General features: G+C 54.1%; 1 protein-coding gene across 1 annotated transcript; it reads right to left on the reverse strand.

Moving 5' to 3' along the window:
* Positions 1-990: 990 nt before the first annotated feature.
* On the reverse strand, positions 991-18,084 carry IL2RB (interleukin 2 receptor subunit beta). The gene is made up of 10 exons (XM_061417392.1): positions 17,952-18,084; positions 14,425-14,545; positions 13,879-14,095; positions 12,935-13,037; positions 12,278-12,383; positions 10,498-10,646; positions 8,914-9,079; positions 8,252-8,372; positions 6,807-6,891; positions 991-3,236 (listed from the first exon to the last, which is right to left on the reverse strand). Exons 2-10 carry the CDS (start codon positions 14,510-14,512, stop codon positions 2,481-2,483), a joined length of 1,791 nt encoding a protein of 596 aa, XP_061273376.1. The 5' UTR covers positions 14,513-14,545; positions 17,952-18,084; the 3' UTR covers positions 991-2,480.
* Positions 18,085-22,725: the final 4,641 nt, after the last annotated feature.

The following is a 22,725-nucleotide window of genomic DNA, read 5'->3' on the forward strand; positions in this document are numbered from 1 at the left end:
ATATATATATATATATATATATATACACACACCTCACACAATGATCAAGCCCTGAGAAATGTAACCTGTGGAGAATTTTGCAAAGTTGAAAATCACTCGCAGAGAGATTTCCTAGTTTGCCCCAGGACACACAGCACAGGTGCAGGCACTGAGTCTGGGACTGGTGCTCTCCTCAGGACTGAGATGACTCATGGTCCAGAACACACAGCATTGTGAGACAAGAGGCAGGAAGAGAAACAGGAAGGTAATTAAGCTATTTTGTGGTAAGTATCCAAGATTCCGACGTCCTCAGGAAAAGGGGAGTTTACTTTGGACATAAAAGCAACAGGAATCCTGAGTGAAGGCAGCAGTCCTCTGTGGAGCAGGTGCATCCGTACTAGGAGCCCAGACACCCTCTGCTAACTCCCCTCTAGGCTTTTTGGTCCCTCCAGTCCTTGTTCACGTGGCACCTGCTCCCAGGGGCTCCTCGCCTGCTCTGTATTCAAATACCCGACTGAGAGAAACCTGATTGGCCAATTCAGGTCCGGCCTTTCTGATTGGTCAGAGCTTCTGTTCTCAGTCACCTCATAGGCTGCTGATGAACTAATGGATGGGCTTGTGTCAGGTGCCCAATCAGTTGAAAGCAGGGCCTATAAATGTAGGCACTGTGCTCTTTCGTACCTTGGCTGATTAGCGGGAACCGCTTGTGGCCCTCACCTCCGGGAGAATTTTTGTCATCACAAGTGTGATCAATGTCAGGGATAGAAGGACGAGAAGTGGACGGGTGGTGGGAGCATCGAGAAGGAAGAGGCTCGCTGTGTGTGATGGGGCAGGACTGCCATGTGAAGGGATGAGCCTCTTGCTGGGGCGGGCATGCCAGAACCTAGTGGATATGGACTGCCTGCCTCTCCAAGGCTTGACCTCAGAAACGTCAAAGTGCCAGGGGTGCCCCTGAGAGGTCGATGATATCCACCCTGCATGAAGACAGCAAGGGCACAAGGAGACCAGGCATGGAGATGCCAGATAGTTTATTAATTCACTCAGGGACTATGATAGGATGTAAAGTCCACTCTATCAAGGGCAGGGAATGGAACTGCCATCTGGAGGCAGTGTGCCAGCCTTTGAGCTGCAGAAAAGACCCCCTCCAGTGGAGGATGGAGTAAGAGGGGCCTGAGGGAGGCCTCCTACGACAGCATCAGGACCCGCCACTTGGGGGGGTTTACTTTCCAGCAGCTTGCCATTGTGGAAAGATCCAGCCAGCGTCCACTTTGCTGGGCATTTGTGCACAAACGGGCCACAGCTGTAGGCAAGCATTCCGAGGTCACGAGAGATCCCAAAGGGGATGTGACAGAGACACTTTGTCCCGCCACCCTGTGTCCCTGAGAGCCTGTCCCTCCAGCACTGAATCTCGAGTTTGGGCACATGAAAGGAGGCAGTGCTTCTCTGCAAGGGAAGCAGAACTGCCACCTGAAGGATAAGGGGGGTTTGTCACCCAGATGAGGGAGGAGATGGCCCCCCAGGAACAGGAAATCACACGTACAAAGGTGTGGGGAAATGAAGAAGTTCCAAATGGCTCTGTAGGACTGTTGTTGTTCAGTCGCTCAGTCATGTCCGACTCCTGAGACCCCATGGACTGCAGTATGCCAGAGTCCTCTGTCCTTCACTATCTCCAGGAGTTTGCTCAAACTCACGTCCATTGAGTCAGTGATGCCATCCCACCATCTCATCCTCTGTTGTCCCCTTCTCCTCCTGCCTTCAATCTTTCCCAGCATCAGGGTCTTTGAGTAGGACTGTTGGGAGGGTTCTAGATGGGAATGTCCCAGCATGATGCTGGAGGACCAACGGGTAGGCCAAGAAGTTGTACTGAGGGCAGTGGTGAGCCATGGCGGGATTTTAAACCAGGAGCAGCTCATGTATGCTCATTCACTCTGTTGTGCCCAACTCTTTGCAATCTCATGGACTGTAGCCCACCAGGCTCCCCTGTCCATGGGATTTTCCAGGCAAGAATAATGGAGTGGGTTGCCATTTCCTTCTCCAGGAGGAGCGGCATAGCTCCATTTATGTTTTGGAAAGAGTCCGCTGATTGTCCTGTGGTGGGGTGGGTGGGAAGGGTGTGATCCAGGCAGGAAGCCCAGTGAGTAAGCCAGGGCAAAGACCGCTAGAGAACCACAAACTCTCCCTGAAAAGTAGCTGCAGGTCTGGAGAGGAGAAATGGTTCAGAGGTAAAACCCATAGGACTCCACGACGAATGAGGGAATGGGGGAGTCAAAGGACCCCACCCCCAAAGTTCTTGGCTTGGGCCGTAGGACCAGGGAGCAGCAACTGAGGTTTGGAAATCAACAGCTGAGTGTGCAGGGCTGGGTGAGGCCCTCTGGGCAGGGATGTCCAGAGGCTTCTGGACACCGTGTCTCAGCAGGGGAAAAGCTTCATGGACAGAGAGTCCTAAAGCAGGCCTGGCGCAGCAGTGGACGGCCACCTGCCTCCCAGCTCTGCCTGTCTGTCTATACCAAGTAAGCTGGGTCCTGATCCTGGAGCTCTTGGAGGGATAAGTAGGCATCAGTGTTCAGGGTCAGGCAGACAGTGGGGGCCCTGACTTGGCCTTGCCCAGGAGGGCTGGCCCAGGGGAAGCTGGTCCCCTCCCTTGGACTGGGACCAGGTACCCTCTCTCTTGCTTCTCCCAGCTCATGCTCTGGGGATGACTGCAGATCCACCAGGTCAGGGGCTTCCAGAGCAGGAGGCCTCAGGGGCTGGGGGGTCCAGTCTCCAGGGACTCCCTCCTGTGGGCTGGAGGCCAGCCTCTCTTCACCAGCCCCAGTGCCCCACTGGGCAGTGTTCGGGGGACCTGGGCCACTGAGGAGACTCGGAGAGAAGAGTAGCAGGTCTTCCCCGGGGGGGAAGGTGCAGTAGGCATCGTCATCCCCTGGTGGAGTCGGCAGGGGTGGAAGGAGAGCTCCCTCGGGGGCCCTGGGCCCACCGTCATCAAGCTCCTCTGTGCAGGGGTCGTAAGCGAAGTACACCTGGCAGGCCTCAATCTCCAGGGCATCTGGGAGGTGGAAGAAGAAGTAGCCTTGGTTGGTGAAGCAGCTGGTCACCGAGTGGCCGCTGGTCTCAGCTGAGGATGACGAGCCCTTGTCCTGCTGCAGCAGGAGCAGCTGTGTGGCCTTGGCGTCCCTGTCCAACACCTCCAGTGGGGAGATCTCAGGGTCCAGGCCACTGCGGCTGAAGGAGGACGAGGGGAAGGGTGAAGAGAGCCACTTCTGTGAAGAGAAAGGACAGTGGGAGGATGAGGGGGCCGTCTCTTCCAAACTCAGCAATAACCCCTAACTCCTCCTTCTTTAGCAGTAGACTCGGGGCTGCCGCCTCCGGGAAGCCCTCCCTGACTGCAAACCCACCCCCAGCCCATCCCCACCCCTGCTGCCCTACCTCCCAAAAGCACACACATGCACACACACACAAACTCTGCCCATTGGTTTGGGGAATGTTCCACATCAGTGGGTGTGCCTGCTTCCCAGCCTCAGGGGCCCAGGGGATGTGTTGGGTCAATACCTGACTGCTTATTGAGCAGCTAGTATATGCTGTTGCCTGGAAAATCCCATGGACAGAGGTGTCTGGTAGGCTGCAGTCCATGGGGTTGCTAAGAGTCGGACACGACTGAGCAGCTTCACTTTCACTTTCATGCATTGGAGAAGGAAATGGCAACCCACTCTAGTGTTCTTGTCTGGAGAATCCCAGGGATGGGGGAGCCTGGTGGGCTGCCATCTCTGGGATCACACAGAGTCGGACACGACTGAAGTGATTTAGCAGCAGCAGCAGCAGCAGCAGCAGCAGTATTGGGAACCTAGTGCTGCTCCAGGTCCCAGGGACATAGCAACAGGTGGAATCCTCAGACTGACTCGTGGGGACCAGTGTGAGTGTGTGAACCAACCAACCAACCACTGCCAAAGCAGAAAGAGCCCTGAGAGTACATCACGACCACCATACGAATGCCCAGAGAGAGCCTATGTCCTGGCCCTGATCACTCAGCCAGCAGGTAGAAAAGCTGGGCTTCAGGTTCCCCACTCACACTGCCATGGAACCATCTCCAGCGGGGAACTAATGGTCCTGCCCCATGCCTCCCACACCCTCCACCCACTGAGAGAGGCAAGCACCCATCAGAGGCAAGCACTTCTCAGTTGCTCTGGAGTGTGGAGAGCCCTGGCAAGGAGCAAGGAGACCCAATTCCAGCCCTGGCCCTGGCACTCATGAGCTGTGTGACCCTGGGCAGGTGACTGCACCTCTTGAGCCTCAGTTCTGTAATAGTTAGCTGCCTCCTTCCTGACTGCCTCACTCTGGCCCGGCAAAGAGATGTTAAAGAAGAAAATGAAGATGGAAACTCCTGGCACAGGTAACATGCACATGCCCAGCAGAGATGTAGGGGACAGTACCCCCCTGAGGACAGGGTGATGGGGCTTCAGGAGGGTGCACTTGAGAACCCCAACACCTTCTGTCCTGGGAGCCCTCTGCAGCTGGACTGTGGTCCCCTGAGCACAGGGGCCAGGTGTGACGGGTCCCCCTGCACCCTTGTGCCCAGCGTGGGGATCAGAGGCCCAGTTGATATATTGCAGGTGAATTAATGACTGAACCACTCGACAACATCTACCCTCTTCCCCAAACCAGGTGTTCGTGTTACAGGAGAAAAGGCCAAGAAAGAAGGACAGTGATGGCCAACTAAGGATGGCAAAGGACAGAGGCGCTGGAGAGAGGGCAAGAGCCAGGCCGGGTGGGGCTCCAACACTCCAAGAGGCAGTGGAAGGCAGGGCCAGGCAGCAGTGCTGAGCAGTGGCCAGAAGAAAAGGGCAGCCCTGTGGCCTGCGCTGGTGTGCTGGGCCTCAGAGCTGTGTGGTCAGCCATTTTCGGGGCCTGGGCTTCCATCCACAATGCCTTGAAGTGGACGTGGGTAGGGGAGGGGGGATTGTGGTGCGACACTGGAAGAAATTCATCCTTATCACACACAATGGCACATGCATTCCTAGGTCCCACAGGCAGTGGGCCCTGGGGTCTTGGAGCTTGGGGTTCTGGGGCAGAGAGACAGAGAGGAGCTGGCCTGTCACCCAGATGCAGAGGAGAGGGTGGGGTCCCTCTCGGCTGTCTGTCGCCCCGAGTCACATCTGCATCCCCAGGGCCTTTTCAGGATACCCCCCACCACACACAGAAGGACTGGGCCAGGCATTTCGACCTGGGGTTGATCTCATGGGAAGATGCAGCTCTCTAGAAAGGACCCCAGTCCTGCCTCAAAATGTCCCAAGCCCATTGACTCAGAAGGACCTCAAGCTGGAAGAGGTCTGAGGCTGCATCTAGTCCAGCGTCCCACCAGGAATCCCTTCTGCCATGTGACCAACACATAGTCAGCCAAGGCTGGCTTGAATACCTTTGTTGGTGGGGAGATCACTACCTTTCAGGCTAAAGGAAGAGTTTTAAGGAGATGGGGTCGCTGAGGGTTGGACACGACTGAGCGACTTCCCTTTCACTTTTCACTTTCCTGCATTGGAGAAGGAAATGGCAACCCACTCCAGTGTTCTTGCCTGGAGAATCCCAGGGATGGGGGAGCTCGGTGGGCTGCCGTCTATGGGGTCGCACAGAGTCGGACGTGACTGAAGCGACTCAGCAGCAGCAGCAGCAGCATAACCCCACATAAAGAGCACTGCAGGCAAGATGTGCCCAGACCTGGGAGTTTTCCAGAGACTTCCAGAAGGGGCCCTGATCAGCCCCGATAGAGAACGCCAAAGCCAGCTTGTGACAGGCCTGCTCCAGCATGGCTTTCCAGCCTCTGGGCATTTCTCTCAACCTCTGTCCACTCCCGCCTCACCCCGCTCCACCAACACCAATCCAGAGAGCCTAGAGTATGGGGTGGGGTGGTATAATTGGCCCACCACACCCGCCTCCCCACTGGAAGCTTCCTGAAGCATGTGTGGGCTGAGGGAGACAACTGAACTCTGCATGGCATTCAGAGCGTTCCGACATACAGGGGTGCACTTTTTAAATGAATCTGTTTTGTAACTAGAAATGCCAAAAGGCCTTGCTAGTGTCTGTGATAAAACATGGAGGCTGGCTGGGAGGATTTTTCAAGAGCAGCGAAAGCACTAGCCCCTCAGAGCAGATCTGCAAGAGAGAGGGTTGAGAACTTGGACCTGGTGAATCCTGCTCCAACAGCAGCCCAGTGCGGGTAATTCCAGTGAGGGTTTTGTGAGCATTAACTGTGTGCTGGGCTATGTCCTTGGGATTGTAAGCATATTAACATTATCTCACCTTACCCACCCACCCATTTTACAGGTGAGGAAACTGACACACAGGTTCTATAACTTGCCCCAGGCCACACAGCCAGGAAGTGGTGGAGCCAGAATTAGAGCCCAGGTAGGCTGGCTCACTCAGATGGACGCTGCCATTCAGCCTGAGAACACTGGTGCCAGAACTGGGGAAAGGGGTCCAGGGCTTCCCAGGTAGTGAAGTTGTTAAAGAATCTGCCTGCCAGTGCAGGAGATGCAAGAGACTTGGGTTTGATCCCTGGGTCAGGAAGATCCCCTGGAGGAGTTCATGGCCACCCACTCCAGTATTCTTGCCTGGAGAATCCCACGGACGGAGGAGCCAGGGTGGCTACAGTCCATGGGGTTGCAAAGAGTCCAACACGACTGTGCACACACATACCCACGAGGCAACTGACTTTACATTTCTTCACCCAAAGTGCAAAACCCACTGTTCTGCACCTCCTCCCCACCCTGTCCACACCCTAGCCCACCCTCTGGCCAGCCTGCGTCAAATGCCTGCCCTGTCCTCCTCCGCCAGACTCCTACCTGGAAATCTCCTCCATGCTCAGAGCTCAGTTGGGAAAAAAACTCCGAGGGGTCTGGGATGTGACACTTGAGAACATTCTTCAGCCTACAGAGGGGAGAGGAGGGAGGGAAGAAGGGTGAGAAGGGAAAGGGGCCCACAGTGCCCTGCCATCAGTCCCGCAGCTCTGAGCGCAGGGCACAGATCCTCACCACACACATTATTTTGTCAATGTTGATTGCATGCCCAGTAAGGGAGGGTATTGTCCTGGGCGCTGGGAACATAAGAAGAATCAACAGAGGAGGTCCCTGCTCTTAAGGAGCTGACATTCTAATGGGGAGCCAGTCAATAAACCAAGTGTGCAAGAATACCGTTTGTTTTGTGGAGACAAAGAGCAGAAGGACGTGGGGGTGGGAGACCACAGAGAAGACCGGAGCAGAGTGAACCACGAGGAGGTGGGTAGGAGAGAGGCCAGACTGTGGGCCTCCTAGTCAAGGTTGCCGTGGACAGTGGTACAAGGTGTGCATTGCCCAAGGGTGCCTGGGTTTTTTTTTTTTTTTTAAGGGGGAGGACCGATGGTGACTGGAAGCTGAATACCAGCCCATGCACTGCTTGCCAAGCTGAGTGCCCCAGTGTCTGTGTGCATCCACTTCAAGATGTATGCCTCAAGACCCCAGGAAACCCTGCTGCTGCCCAGAAGTCCAGGCTCAGATCGCAGACTTCCTTCTGGTCTCTGACCACACCCACTTTCCTATACTCTCTGTTCCTGGAATGCTCCTCCCTTGTTCCCACCCAAGGTCTTTGCGCAAGCTTTTCCTCTGCCTGGGATGGACGAGCTCCTGACCCTTCCCTGCCTGGTTTGCTCCTCTTCCAGATTTCAAGGCCGTCATCACCTCCTCGGGGATGCTTACCCTGGTCACCCCTGAGCTGAGGCTGCCCTTCCTGCTGTCTTCTTCTAGTACATCTAGCACCTTCTTTCCTTCACCACCCTAATCTCATGTCATTATAACCCTGCATGATAAATATCTGCCATCCCCCATGGGACAGTGAGTCCATGAAAATGTGACGCCATGCCTGTGGCTGTGCTTACGTTCCCAGCACTCAGCACCATACCTGGTTCTAAGCTGGGACTCGGAAATAAAGGAAAGAACAAATGAATGGTCAGACCCATAATGACACTCCATCCCCCACCACAGGCAGCTGGCTTGTATACAAATACATACTCAACTCCTGAGCCTAATGCTCGGGGCAGAGCTCCCATGGGGTTCTCCCTGTGCCTCTCCTCTTGGGCTGGTCCCTTGGGCCTCCCTCTTTGGGAGGAAAGGCCAGATGTTAGGCAGGGAGGACCCTTGGGATGGCAGAGGGAGCATTGGAGTGTCAGAACACGGGGCTCAGCCCAGAAGCTGACCTGGCCATGGGGGATGTCATACCGAGACGTGAAAGACGGGGAAGGGAGCATTCTCCTTACCATAGCCTGATGCACCGGAAGCTGCCCAGAAAGTAAACCAAGACGACAAGACCAAAGAAACTGCCAACGCCCAAGAAGATGTGGTTCAACCAAGGGAGAGGTGGGATCTTCTTCTTGGTTTCTGCCCAGGGAGTAGGAAAAGGAGAAGGGGAAGGGTTAAAGAAGAGTGCCCTGCCCCGAGCCACTCCAGCATCCCCCACCCATAACGTGGTGCTGAGGGACAGGATGACCACTGACCCAAGGCCTTTGTAGGGTCCCAGCTGGCCCAGCAGAGCTGCTGTGTACCTGGCCGACATGGGGCATTGCATGCCTTCATCACAGCGGCCCTGCCGTGGTACCATGGGACCCACTGCACAGACGAAGACATAGGCTAACAGGTGAAAACAGCCCACCCCAGACCTTGGCAGAAACCAAAAGCCTGAGGTTAAATGGTGGAGAAAAAGGAAAGAGCCTCCGCACTAATTCACAAGGCCTCTGAGAAGTCCCACCCCAACATCAAATCCCTGTTCCCATCTGCAAAACTTGCCCACATTTCCCACCCTACAGGTCCCATCCAGTGAGCTAAAGATGATCAATGGGTGTTGTACACATACCCCAAGACTGCCCCACCAGTCCCTGCCTCCTTCCCAGGCTTCATCCCCACCTCCGCTCCCCATCAGTACCTGCAGGGACCGTCCTGAAGGCCAGGGGCTGGCTCCAGTGGCTCCAAACCTCGTGGCTGCCTAGCCGGGGCTTGGCCCGCACCTGAAGCTCATATTCCATGCCTGGAGCGAGATTCTCCAGGGAGATCCATTGCTGGTTCTGCCTGAGGGTCAGTAGCCGGGCGTCCTGGGGCAGAGACAGGGCTGTCAGACCAGAGGGGTCTGCACTGCCCCCTCACTTCCTGTGGCAGGGCTGGCTGAGAGTATGAGCAAAGCAGTGCCTTCCTTTATGCCTTCCAGCCATCCACCCTGCACTGTCCCCCCTCCTACAGAAAGGCTCCCCAACTAGCCACTTGCAGGGGCCCCAGGAATCAGGGTCTTCCTGAACTCCTCCCCCTCTCTCTACTCCAGTATCCAAAGCCACCTGTCAATCAGCTGGCTCCACCTCCAGAACCTATTCTGGACCCTTCCCACTTCCCTCCACTCCTTCCTCCTGCAGGTCTGAGCTCCCATGACCTCTGAGCCCCGTCCAAGGTCTCCCTCCTTCCCTGCGCCCCGCACCCCTGTGCTCTGCAGCAGTCTCTTCTCCACTCAGCCATAAAGAGGGGTTTCCCATAGACCTCTCCCTGCTTGGAGTCACCCTTTTTGCTTTTTTCTTCAGTACGCCAGACACACAGGCTGTGTCTTGCCTGTGCAATGGTTTTTTCCTCTGCCTGGAAGACCCTCCACAGATCCTCAAATAATCAGCTCCTACTTGAGCCCCAGATCTCAGAAAGGCCTGGTCACATGAGTCTGAAGGAGCTGGCCCAGGCCTTCTCAACTGTGTTATCACAATGAAATTTCACGCTGCTGCTGCTGCTAAGTCTCTTCAGTCGTGTCCGACTCTGTGCGACCCCATAGATGGCAGCCCATCAGGCTCCCCGTCCCTGGGATTCTCCAGATAAGAACACTGGAGTGGGTTGCCATTTCCTTCTCCAATGCATGAAAGTGAAAAGTGAAAGTGAAGTTGCTCAGTCGTGTCCAACTCTTCGCGACCCCATGGACTGCAGCCTACCAGGCTCCTCCATCCATGGGATTTTCCAGGCAAAAGTACTGGAGTGGGGTGCCATTACCTTCTCTGGAAATTTCATGAAAGTATGTAAAAACATCGCAGAGTTGGTTCCTATCCCCCATGTGAGTTTCTTCAGAGGCAGCTTGTCAGACTCTCCCTTCATTCTCTCCCCAGCATCCAGCACATAGTAGGTACTCAGGGAATGTTTGTTGAGTGAATGAGCGAATAAAGGAATGGGTAAGTGAATGAATAAGTGATCAACCTCCGTGGCTTAGACCACACTGGATTTGAAGAGGGCACGGTGGCTGCCCAGGGCCTCTGAAATCTTCAGAGGGGGAGTCTGCTGCCTCTTAGCTTTGTAAATCTTGCCTAGAAATTGCCACTGGCAGGACCCCTGGGGTGTCAGGGGACATCAGAGGGATGGTGTGCGGGGGCAGTTCCAAGGAGCAGCAGGGTTTGATTAGAGGCTTCTGTAGCTTTGCTGAGATGAAGGATGGATAGGGTGACCAGGACAGGGAGGAGTCAGGGCAGGTGCGACGGAGCCAGGCACTCACCTCCCAGCTGTGGTCGGCGTACCTTAACCGGGCCTCAAACTCCACGTCGTTTTGGATGTAGTGGGATACCTGGGAGACGGTCCAGGTTATGTTGCACCTATGGGTCTCTATGCGGACGACCTGGAGTGAGTGGGGTGGAACCAGACGAACTGGAGACAGGAGAGAGACAAAGGCAGAGAGAACAAGCTTGGGGGATGCCACATGCCGAGCTCCCACCTCCACCTTTGTACCTGCTGTTCCTCCCTCCTGGTGCTCTCTTTTCCCAGGGATCGGCATGTCCCTGCTCAAATATCACCATTCAGAGACGCTTATCCCAACCACCCACCACTCTCTGTCCCCGTCGCTTGTTTCATTTTTCTCCCTAGTACTTATCATCATCTGATATATTAAATATCTACTTCTGATTCTTTATTCGTTTTCTGTCTGCCCCACCAGACTGAGCTCTCTGAGGGCAAGGACTTGGTCTCTGGAGTATCCTTGGTGCCTGGAATGTTACCCAGCAAGTGGTGGGCACTTGATTAGATATCTGCAGAATGAATGAATCAAGGCAGCCTTTCTCTGCACTCAGATTTACCTGGATCATCTCATTTATTTAATTTAATTCTACTTCAGCAATCTTGTATGATACTAAGACTGTATGATTCTGAAGTTCAATTGATCTAAATTTTTATACTTCTGAGATTCTATAGAACTCCACAAATAAAAATAAGCAAATGTTTATTGTGATATTTCTGTGTCTTGGCTTATAAATTCCTAAGCAACCATGGTGTTGTGGTTGTTCTTTAGTCGCTAAGTCGTGTCTCTTTTCGACCCCAAGGACTGTAGCCCACCAGGTTCCTCTGTCAGTGGAATGCCCCAGGTGAGAGTACTGGAGTGAATTGCCATCTCCTTTTCCAGGGGATTTTCCTGATCCAGGAATCAAACCCACGTCTGCTGCATTGCAGATGGATTCCTTACCTCTGAGCCATCACAGAAGCCCTACAGCAACTATAGTCAGCAGGTAACTGGTTATCCCCACTTTACAGGTGAGGAAAGTGAGGCTCAGACATGTTAAATGACCTGCCAGTCAGATTACACTCAGTTAAAGTAGGGTTGTTTTTAGAACCCTGGATCTCACTCTATGTTCCCATCTCTTTCCTAGAGATGACCTCCAAGGTTGGAGATGGAAGGGGGGATAGGCTAGAGGTGGGGGAAGCCACTTAGTCATTCACCAACCTTCCCCCAGCACCACCCAGATCAGCCCTGATGCTGAGTATTCAGAACAGAGATGTAAGGATGGCAGAAGCTCTGCCCTCAGGAAACTCACAGCCCCAATGAGGGAGACAGACCCATTATCAGGCAGAAAAGACCCAGGACATAAACCACCCTGAAAGAGGAGGTACCAAGGGCCCCAGGAGTCTGGGAAGGCCTCCTGGAGGAGGTGACTCCTCACTGAACTTGAAGCGTGAGTGGCAATTTTTGGGGTGACAAGAGCCTTTCAAGCAGTGGGTCCATGGTGTGTGAGTATTTAGAGGCATGGAAGGGCAAGTTGAGCCTGGAGAGCTGGCCCTTGGTGTGGCAGGTATATAAGCCACAAGAGGAGGCATCTGGAGAAGGAAGCCAGGCCAAGTGACCTTGAACACTAGGGTAAGTGTCCGGGACTTCATCCCAAGTTCAGTGGGCAGTGAGTTGCTCAGATGGGGATGTGGAAGTTGATGGGGAGAGAGTAGAAACTAGAGAGGGAGACAGGGAGGGAGGTGGCTGCCCACCCACACCAGCTCTACCTGGAGTCCTCACTCACTGTAATCAAAGGGCTTGATATCCTGGGTCATCATCCTCCTCCACTTCCCGCCTTCAGAGCACATCACCGTCAATTTCATGACATCCACTACGGTCAGTTTCTGAGCCTGCAAGGGAAGGAGGCTGGGGATGTAACTGCCAGTAGCTGGTATGGGGACGGAGAGGCTGCTGGGATGTGGATGGCAGGGGAAACCGCAGCTGTAATAAGCTGGACCCTTTCCCTGAGATCCTCCATCTAAGGCACGGCTCAGCAAACTTTATGAAAAGGGTCAGATAGTTAATATTTTTGACGCTGCAGGTCATGTGATCTCTGTCACGACTATTCAGTGTTGCCATTGTTGCTGTCCTGCAAAATCAGCCGTAAAAAAATAAGAGAGCAAATGGGTGTGGCTTTGTGCCAATGAACCTTAATTTTTAAAAGCAGACAGTAGGCAAGAGCAGAGCTGAGTGGCTGACACCTCAATAACCTTGGATCCCTCCGCCCCTGGGTCAGTCATCTGCTCTCCCTGGATGCTGCCTCCTTCCTCCTGCCTCCCCAGCCCAGGAAGCCCACTCTGCCGCAGCCCCTGACCACTGGGTGTGCTGGCACCTCCACCAGAAAGATGCTCCTCTGCACCTCCCCCCGCCCCAGCTGCCCCTCCCAGCTCTGGCTACTCACTTCTGGAGAATGTCCCAGGACCAGGTTGCATGCCCAGGATCCTGGCCTCACTGGCTGCAGCTCACAGGTGTGGTTCCACTGTTTTGTAGGAAAAAGCAGCTCTCTTTGAAGAAAAAGAGGGACCCCCTCAGAGCTGGCCTCAGGAGGGTGCCCATGCAGCATTACTGTCCTAAGCCCGGGCTTTATGCCAACCCCACCTGCCCTGCTTCCCTTTGTGAGCATCTCTCCCTTCCTCCTCATCTCAGTCAAGCCCCAGGGCAGCTAAAGTGACCCAGAAACAAATCCGTTCAGGGCACACGGCCTTTTCCACCTAAAGCCCTCCAAATTCTCCCCATAGGGTGCACACAATCCTTGACAGGCCCTCCAGAGCCCCTTAGAATCACCACCCACCTGGGAGCCAAGGTCAAAGCCGCCCTGCTGGCTGCCACCAGCAGGATGTTTGGATCAGTGACCCTTCACTGGTTCCTTCCCAGCCGGCAAGTTCGTTCCCCCAGCCTTTCCCCAGTCCCCTGTCCCCACAGCTGCCCTAGACATCTCACAAAATCCCAGGTTATTCAAAAACTTTGGGGAATCCCATTTGGTCCTCCTTGCCTCTAACATCGAGTCCATCCTCAGCATATCAGGCGAGTGGCCCAGTGTCCCCAAACTACCTAGTCTGGCTCATGCCCAGCCCTGCTACTGCAGCCTGGACCGCACACCCCACTGTGACTCAGGCTCCAGGATCCTAAATATCTGACGCTCCAGGATCCTAAATATCTGACCCCCCAGTTCTTCCAGACTCCTGTGGCACCAGCAGTTGTGGGTCTTTTTAGGCCAAAATTCTCAAAGTGCAGAGTTCTTGGAGTCTGAGAGCTGTTAGTAAGATTTCAAGAGTCTAAAAGTCAGGATGACAAGATCTCAGCACCCTGCAATTCTGTACATTTGCCCGTCAACCCTACACGCACCTCTGAGGCTGACGGCTGTGCAAGCAGCAGGTGGTGGCCCGCAGGCCCTCATCATGGCTCCAGATGCAGGAGACGTTGGCTCTCGAGTTATAGAAGCATGTGATGTTGGAAGCATATGCCGTGAAGATGTGGCGTGTGGGGCTGGCTGTAGGGCACCCATGGCCTTCAAGGGTTCCCCCGCCACTCCTGTTCCTACCAGGTGAGGAGATGCTCAGTCCTGGTGGGCAGAGAAAGGGTTAGTGGGTCCGCTTTAGAGAGGACAAAACTGAGTCCCACAGCCTGCAAGGACCCCCAGACTGGTCGAGGCAGGGCAGGGACAAGAAGACATTGTCTTCCAGGGTTTCGGAGAGGCCCGTGGATACAGTGTAGACAGGATGGTCGAGGGAGAAGGTAGATACCCTGTCTCTGGTCCCATTGGCCCCCTCCCCCACCTCCTGCCCCTGCTGATGGGGCTTCTGCCAAGAAGGGGTCTCAGAACAAGTTCTAAAAGGGCCTCAGCCTCCCTCCTGAGGGAAAGTCCAGCTCTCCAGATGCCAGGGTCCTCACCGTTCACTGCTGTAGATGTCTGAGGGATGGCCAGCAGCAAGAGGAGGACGAGGAGGGACAGACAGCAGGACAGAGCCGGAGCCGCCATCACATCCACGGGCGGGGGCTGGGGAAGGGAGCCCTGGATGGAGGAAGAAGGGGAGAGAGCACGAGTGAGCAGCCAGCCACCTCCTCCCCCACCCAAGAGACAGGCTGGGCTCTGCCCTCCCGAGGTACACCCATCAGTTCCCCACCATGCCAGCCTCAAGTATTTTGTACCTGCGCGTCCCTCTGCCCCACACATGCTCTTTCCTTTCAAGATTCAGGGACCCATGTTGTCATTGCTGAAAGGACTCTCTAGCATGTCCAACTTTGTTCAAAAGTTGGGGAAAATAAGGCCCAGAAAGAGGAAAGACCTGCTTACATCCACATAGAGAGGCCAGCACAGAGCTAGAATTAGAACCCACCTCCTCTCTACCCAGCTGCCCCCTTAACCACACCAAAACCATTTGCCAAGAGGTTCCTTTATGCCAGGCTCTATTTTAATTAAACCTTTAACCATGGCGATCAGAGTATCTACTGGATATACATTCATTATTCCCATTTCAGATGAGAAACTGAGGTGCAGAGAGGTGAAACAAATTACCCAAGGTCGCACAGCTCTTAAGAGGCAGCTGTGAAACCAGAGCCAAGGAACACGGCCTGGAGCCCAGTAAATTGTGCTGATCACCTCATAACAATACCTCATAGCAGTTCTAGAGGAGGTGAGTGTGGTGGGGGATGGGGACTAAGCCCTCATGCTGTGCTAGGGTTTTGTGTGCACCAGCTCATCTAACGGAGAAGGCAATGGCATCCCACTCCAGTACTCTTGCCTGGAAAATCCCATGGACGGAGGAGCCTGGTAGGCTTCAGTCTATGGGGTCGCTAAGAGTCGGACACGACTGAGCGACTTCACTTTCACTTTTCACTTTCATGCATTGGAGAAGGAAATAGCGGCCCACTCCCAGTGTTCTTGCCTGGAGAATCCCAGGGACGGGGAAGCCTGGTGGGCTGCTATCTATGGGGTCGCACAGAGTCAGACACAACTGAAGTGACTTAGCAGCAGCAGCAGCAGCTCATCTAATCTTCCAGCAGCAGGGGCTGGGAGTGTGTATTTTCTCCTTACTCAGATGAGGAGGCCAAGGCTGTAAGCCATAAGCCCACCCAAGGTCACATCGCAGAAGAAGCAGAGCTGGATTTCCAGCCCCGGACTGCGGACTGCACCCTGAGGCCCATTCCCTCCCATCATTCTGCCCCACCCAGACTCTGTCCCAGAGGTACGGCCCACAGCTTCCCCTCCCTGGGGAGTCAAACCCTGGCAGGGGCAGAGAGCATCTGACCTGGTTGTGGAGAAGGGCCCAGAGAGGTACCTGGGGGCACCTCCTTGCCTGGCCCACTGTCTCCTCAGGGCAACGCTCCTAGGATGGGGCTATTTGCCTCTTTCTTTGGATCCTCCAACCCACGATAGCACAGAGCACAGGGCTGGGACCCCAGAAGCTGGGGAGCCCAGCAAAGCAGCTCCAACAAGCCCCTGGTGCCCTCTCTTTGTGGATCATGGCCCTGGGGCCCCCCAGAGGGAGTTGCCTAGGGATAGACCTCCACCAGCAGGGTCACCCTAGGCCCAGGAAAGGATCTGGCACAGAGCCTCTGTGTGAGAGGAGAAGGGTAGAGGCAAAGGTGTGCAGTATCACAAGAAGGTCAGGGCCAAACCACAGCCCCAGCCTACGTGAGTCGGGCAGGAGAAGACGCATCATCGAGAATGAGTTCCCACCACCCATAGCCAAAAGGGTGCAGCGGAACCCCGACAGAGCAAAGAGCAAGGAGGATGGGGTGAGGAGGGCTCCCAACTGTCTCTGAGGCTGCCCCCTCCTGTAGAGGAGGAGAGAGAGTCTCGGGTCAGTTAAGAAACCTGCTCAAGCTCGCAGAGGAATGATGAGGCCCAGCCTCAGAGAGGGCAAGTGGGATCTCTGAGTCCCCAGCTGGCTCCATCCTGGATTCTCACACACGTCCACGCACCTGTGCCCTGCCCTTCCTTCATGACTGCACAGCCGAGCACACTCAGGGACTCATTAGGTCCCCACCTCGCCCTGGGAATGTGTGTTGTTATCCCCATTTGATAGGTGTCAAGACTGTCAGAGCTGCCCAAGGAACTGGACTCTAACGCAGGTTATCTGATGTCAAGTTAGAGGAGGATAATGATGACAGTGACAGTGATGGTGATAATGATGGAGTTGATGGCGATGGTGACGGCGATGGAGTAAATGATGATGGTGATGGTGATGGTGGTCGTGATGCTAGTGGTCATGATGACTAATGCTCAGCCCTCACTCTGCCCAGCACTGTCCTTAGCACTTTCAGATGTTACCTCATTCAAAGCTCACAGCAACCCTATGAGTAGGTACTGTTATGACTCCTTTTCTCAGATGAGGAAACTAAGGCCCTTGTAAGCCTCTTGGGCTGGAGTTGGGATTTGAACCCAGTCAGTATAGCCTGAGGTTCTGCCAGGGCTAATATCGTGGGATGTGGGGTACCGAGGGGCTGGGGGAGGGTTTGAAGCAGGGCCTCAGTAGTCCGAGTCACATCCCACCTGACCTTTGAAGCAGGGGCTCCATCTCCCCTTGGCTTCTCCGGCCAACCCCTCATCTCCCACACTAGGACTCCCTCTTGCTGTTTAAGTTTGGGAGCATCACCCCAGCTGGGTGTGGGATGCTGGCTTTGGGGGAAGAAAGGGGACCCTTGGGGGTGGCTCTAACCCTTAGATGTTCCAAACACAGTTCAAGGTGGGAGGCCTCGGCCCCCAGGAGTGGAGGGAGACCCTGACCTGAAGGGAGTCCTGCCCCCTTTGGGGGCACCTGGAGACCCTCCTGACCTGCTGGGTCACACATACAAGTAAGGGACAACAAAGATGAACTCAAGCTCAGGAGTCTGGCCTCCAGCCCAGGGCTCCCAGAAACCTCCCAGAACACCCACTTCATAGCCCGGTTTCAGAGGGGTCCCTCTCCTTTTCCCTCACCCGACAGCCTCCTGAGGCACCCTTTACACAGGGGCACCTCCCCGGTGCCGGCCACATCTCTCCCACCCACACCCCACACCCTCTCTGGGCACCTAGCACATCTCAGTCTCAGCCAGCCTTCCCCTTCCCAGGCCTCGAACCTCCTTCTCCACTCCTCTCAGTTGGGGGACCCAGCACAGGGCCTGGGAAAGCCCATCATCCCAGAGTAGCTCCTGGTCTCCCACGGGGAGAGTTGGAAGGGAGGGAAAGACTAGAACCTGAAGCCAGAGCCATGGGAACAGGGCCTGACCCATCCCTGGGGGATTCTAAGATAAGCTTGGGGGCAAGGGCTGAGAGATGGCAGATCAGGCAGAAACTTCTGGTGGGTCTGAGTCAGAGCTGAAAGAAATCCCCGTGACCTTCACCTCCAGCCCCCTGGCTGGTGGCAGGGGTCAGGAGGGAGGTTTTGGCTACCTGAGGACCAGGCCAGGCAGGACCAGGGCAGGGTGGGTTTTACCTGGCTGGGACATGGAGCTGCGACGCGCTCTCTCTGCTTCTCTCCGCTGCTGGGACCGCAGCCATCTCCCCAGGGCCGGGCTCCGGCTCCCTCGGCCCAGGTAGTAGACGGCTGGGCCGAGCAGGCAGAGACTAAAACCCCAGGGCCAGCCCACTTCCTGTGCAGAGGATGGAGGGGGTAAGGCCTGGGGGTGGGAAGGCGGGGGAGATCTGACTGGTTAGAAAGCCTGAAACTCCTGCAGCACCAGGAGCCAGATAAAGATCTCCCTCCTCCGCTGGGGGCGGCTGGGGTATGGGGGGGTCGGGGGGGGGCCACTGTGGGTGTTGCGGCAGCAGGGGCGCGTGTACAGTCACACACATGCTGTCTCTCACTCTCAAATAGGTGCCGCGCTGCACACAAGAGCCCATGGGGACAAGGTCCCATCTTTTCCCTCTCATGCCACCCCCATCCCATCTCACAGGCCACCTCAAGCCTCTGACACCTTCATCCAGTCACACACATGTCCACTAACACCCAGGCCTCACGCAAACCCGATCCTTTAGGTGTACCCCAGCCATGGAAAGAGACACCCCAACTACCTCAGACACCCTTTCTCATCCGGCCTTCCAATAAGCCCCTGACTCAGTTTAGCTTTCAGGGGTGACTATTTGGGGGGCCTTTGCAAACAATTGCAATCAAATGGCCACTTATTGAACATTCTAGAACCTTCCTCTGCCTCTCCAGTCACGGTTTGTAATCCCCTTTCTCCTCCTTTCTTTGGCAGAGAGAATCAGTTCCAGGCTTTTTCTTTTTTTTAATACCAAGCAGTTACAGACCCCCTGTTTGGGAAGGTGCATGTCCACCTATTTCCAGTGTCACAGGCCTAGGGACCCCGTGACATTCCATCCAGTGTCAGAAGAAGCAACTCTGCTGTCTCTTGATTCTAAACTCTCTGCCTCGGGGAAGGTTTTCCTGTGAGCTGCCATCTCTTTCACCACAAGGAATGGGGTGAGAAGGACGGGGAATAAAAAGAGCAGTTCTGCAGAAGTTTCTGTCAGCAGAGAAGTGAGAAAACAGAGTTGAAGACCCTGAGAGACAATCAGGCCGACTCCCTTCTGAGCAGGAGGCAGGAGCCAGTGTGGCCGAGAAGAACAAGACCAGATTCGAGGCTCCTGGAAGCTGAGTGACCTGCCTGCCTGTGCTTCCCTGTCCACACCTGTAGAATGAGGGGTGGGTGTTCCTGCAGGGATGTCAGGAGGACCGAACAGCAGGAGGGCGTGAGTCTCTCACCTGGTGATCCCTGGAGTGGGCCCTCAAGAAGCCCATCTCCCCTCTCCCCTAGAGCAAGTCTTCTGACTGCGGGAGAGAGTGACAAACATGAGCACCACAAAGATGAGGATAACAGCCGAGATTTATTAAGGCTAGAATAGTTCTGGAAGCTTCTCAGGAAACGAGGGATGCAGATTCTCCCAGGCAGGAAAGCTGGCTCAGGAAGGGAGAGGAAGGCTGCTTTTTGCTGTAGACCCTTTTATATCACATGCATATATTTCCTGTCCCCAAACTCATGAATCCATGCATATAAAGAAAAATCCAAGGAAGACAAATACCACATGGGAATATCATGTGGTATTTCATACGTATCACTTAATATGAAGTGGTAAGTCATATATCACTTGTATGGACTCAAATATGACACAATGAACCTATCTATGAAACAGAAACAGACTCCTAGACGCAGAGAATAGACGCAAAGTTGCCAAGGGGGAGGGGGGAGGAGGAGGCATGGACTGGGAGCTTGGGGTTGGCAGAACTTGCAAACTCTTACGTGTAGAATGGATAAATAACGAGGTCCTACTGTACTGCACTCTACAGGGAACTATATCCAATCCCCTGGAATAAACCATAATGGAAAAGAATATTAAAAAGACTGTCTATGGGTATATACCTGCGTTTACTATACAGCAGAAATTAACAACATTGCAAATTAGCTATGAAAGTGAAAAGTGAAAGTGTTAGTCTCTCAGTCATGTCCAACTCTTTCCAACTCCATGGACTGTAGCCCGCCAGGCTCCTCTGCCCATGGAATTCTCCAGGCAAGAATACTGGAGTGGGTTGCCACTCCCTTCTCCAGTGGATCTTCCCAACACAGGGATCGAACTCAGATCTCCGGCATTGCAGGCAGGTTCTTCACTGTCTGAGCCACACTTCAGTTTAAAAAAAAGAAAGATAAAATCCATCTGCAGGTGAAGGCAGAAACTGTGGACCCAGCTTTGTCCATGCTCAGGCATGGCTGCTGTCAGCAAGCATGCCAAGCACCCCACCTCCACCCCCAGCCCCTGTGTACACACTGATGCCCACCTAGCTGGTTCCATGCTCCCTGCAGAGCTAATGCCTTCCTTCCAATTTTACAGGCAAGGAAATTGAGGCTAACTGGTCACCCAACCAGAATGTGGCAGGACCGGGATTAGAACCACTGTCTGTCTGACGGGAGACATCAGATTCTCTCTGAGACGACCTGAAGAGGAATCCAGGAACTTCTCCAATGGCAGGAGCCTGACAGAGCCCTCTCAGGCCTGCCCAGACCTTGGTCTCAGGAGATTGGGGGTTACACCCAGCCTCCTCCAGCCATCCTCCTTCCGTCCCAGCACCCAATATACAAAGCCCCTTAAACCCTGTCCTGTGCCTTCCACACTGTCCTCAGGGTCCCACTGTGAACCAACTTCCCTGCACCCTTGGCTCTCATGGACAGAGCCATGGCTCCTGCCCAGGGACCCCACTTTCACAGGAGCTGTGGGGCATGTGTATTTGGGCTCTTCTGGTTCCTGTGTCCTTTCTGACCATGACATTTCCACCCATCACAGGGCTGCCTCTTCTGGAGATGCCAGACCCTGTGCCCACCTCAGCCGTGGCCTCTACCAAATGCTCCCTCCCCCTTCCTCTGTGCTCCAGCTCCCAGGTAACTTCAGGGCCTCATAGCAGCCTTCAGACTTCTGCACCATCTTCTCCCCAGGGACCCTCTGCTGACTCCACATTGCAGCCCAGGTCCACCCTGGGACCCCGTCATCACCCTGACTTGTGGCACCCCAGACCCCCTTGCGGCCACCACCCCTTCCACTCTGCAACAATGTCCCAGTTTGCATTGAGTCCAGCTGTGTCTGTCAAAAGAGAATTGAAGAGCGTAACAGGACCCTAAAGTAAGAGAGCAAGTTTATTTCTTTTTCACATAAAAGCCATCCAGGGACTTCCCAGGTGGTCCAGTGGTTGAGGGTCTTCTGATCAATGTGGGGGACATGATCAGGGAACTAAAGATTCCACATGCCACGGAGCAACTAAGCCCATGTGCTGCAACTACTGAGCCCACGTGCCACAACTAAGACCCGACACAGACAAATAAAATAAACAATTTTTAAAAAGTCGTCAGAGGGAGGCTGTTGAGGGCTGGTGGAGGGGCCCTATGATGACATCAGAATCCTCAGTCCACGCCGTTTTGCTACTGGGGCATCCCCAATACCTCTCTTCTACAAGCTCCATCCATCACATACACATTCCTGCAGTTGGGCAGTTGGAGGAAGAAGCAAAGAAGGATATCCTCTGCCAGGTAAGGATCTTTCCCCAAAGTTGCACTAGACACTTCTACTTTACATCCCATTGGCTATAACTGAGTCACATGACCATTTGTTCGCATTCCACCATGAGTGGCCTGGTTCATCAGCCATTCCAGCACCAGCCCTGAGCAACTCATGTCTCATGCAAATCATGACATTCACATAGAAAGTCATTCCCTGTTCCTGTTCCTCACCAGCACGGCTCCTGGGGAAGCAGCTGTCCTGCTCAGCCTGAGGCAGTTTCCAGAACACAGGACTTTCAATGCTAAAACTAGGACAGAGCTGGTCACCCCCATTGCCAGCCCACTCTTCCAAACTAACTCAATTGGCTGATTTAAAATTGATTCTTCCCGGAACCGACACCCAAGACTAATCAGATCCAAGACACACATCACTTGCTTATTTTGGGTCATGACTTTCCATTCAGGTGTCTACATTAGGAGTTGCCTGAGAAGAGGGATCATGTTTGATTCACCCAGATTGTCCCAGAGCCTCAAAAATGACCTGACACACAGAGGTGTCAATCTGCAGGGAAGGAAGGAAAAAAAGGGAAAAGGAAAAGGAAAAGAACTGAGTGCTGGGAGCCACCACGGGAGATCCCACCTATGACGAAGGTCATGCGGAAGAGACCTGACAGGCAAAGGCAGATCAGGCCTCGAGGGACCCCCTGAATCTGCTCGAGCATCTACCCCAAAACCAGAATCTGTCTGTCTTACTATTTTGTGCCTTTCACCAACTCTTCTGACATTAACAGGGGGCTATCCCCGACCACCTTTCTCTGGAAAAAATCAGCTTAGGGCTTTAGTTAATAAGTCTCCTGAACATGAAAGGAATATTTCTATTTTAACCCCTCTGATGGCATTCTAGCTTGTCTGACAGGTTTATCCATACTCTTGCAATTAACACACGTGATTGTTCACAACTCCCCAACCTTGAAAGGCATGGGAAGCCAAAACATTCTAAAAGTCCTAATGAGCATAGAGCCCTTTAAGGGATGCAAAATCATTAGAATAGATAGTACTGGTAAAGGGCTTCATTACTGGGCCAATGCTTGCTGCCAAGTTCCCATATCCCTTATCCACTCTGCACCTGGGAGTGCATTGGTTAACGTAACTGGAATGTAAGAAAAACAAGTAGCAGCCTTGGAATTAACCACATCAGATCTTTGAGCTAATTGGTTCTTTCTTTGT

This window comes from Bos javanicus, chromosome 5 (assembly GCF_032452875.1).
Source record: "Bos javanicus breed banteng chromosome 5, ARS-OSU_banteng_1.0, whole genome shotgun sequence".
In the NCBI taxonomy this organism is placed as follows: domain Eukaryota; kingdom Metazoa; phylum Chordata; class Mammalia; order Artiodactyla; family Bovidae; genus Bos; species Bos javanicus.

Excerpts from the sequence above, each read along its gene's own strand:
- IL2RB (XM_061417392.1), bottom strand. The coding sequence starts at position 14,512 with ATGGCGGCTCCGGCTCTGTCCTGCTGTCTGTCCCTCCTCGTCCTCCTC. Across the intron at positions 8,373-8,913 it reads CTTCAGGACGGTCCCTGCAG|AAACCAAGAAGAAGATCCCA; the intron begins GTACTGATGGGG and ends CTCCCTGGGCAG. Across the intron at positions 3,237-6,806 it reads AGCATGGAGGAGATTTCCAG|AAGTGGCTCTCTTCACCCTT; the intron begins GTAGGAGTCTGG and ends TTCTCTTCACAG.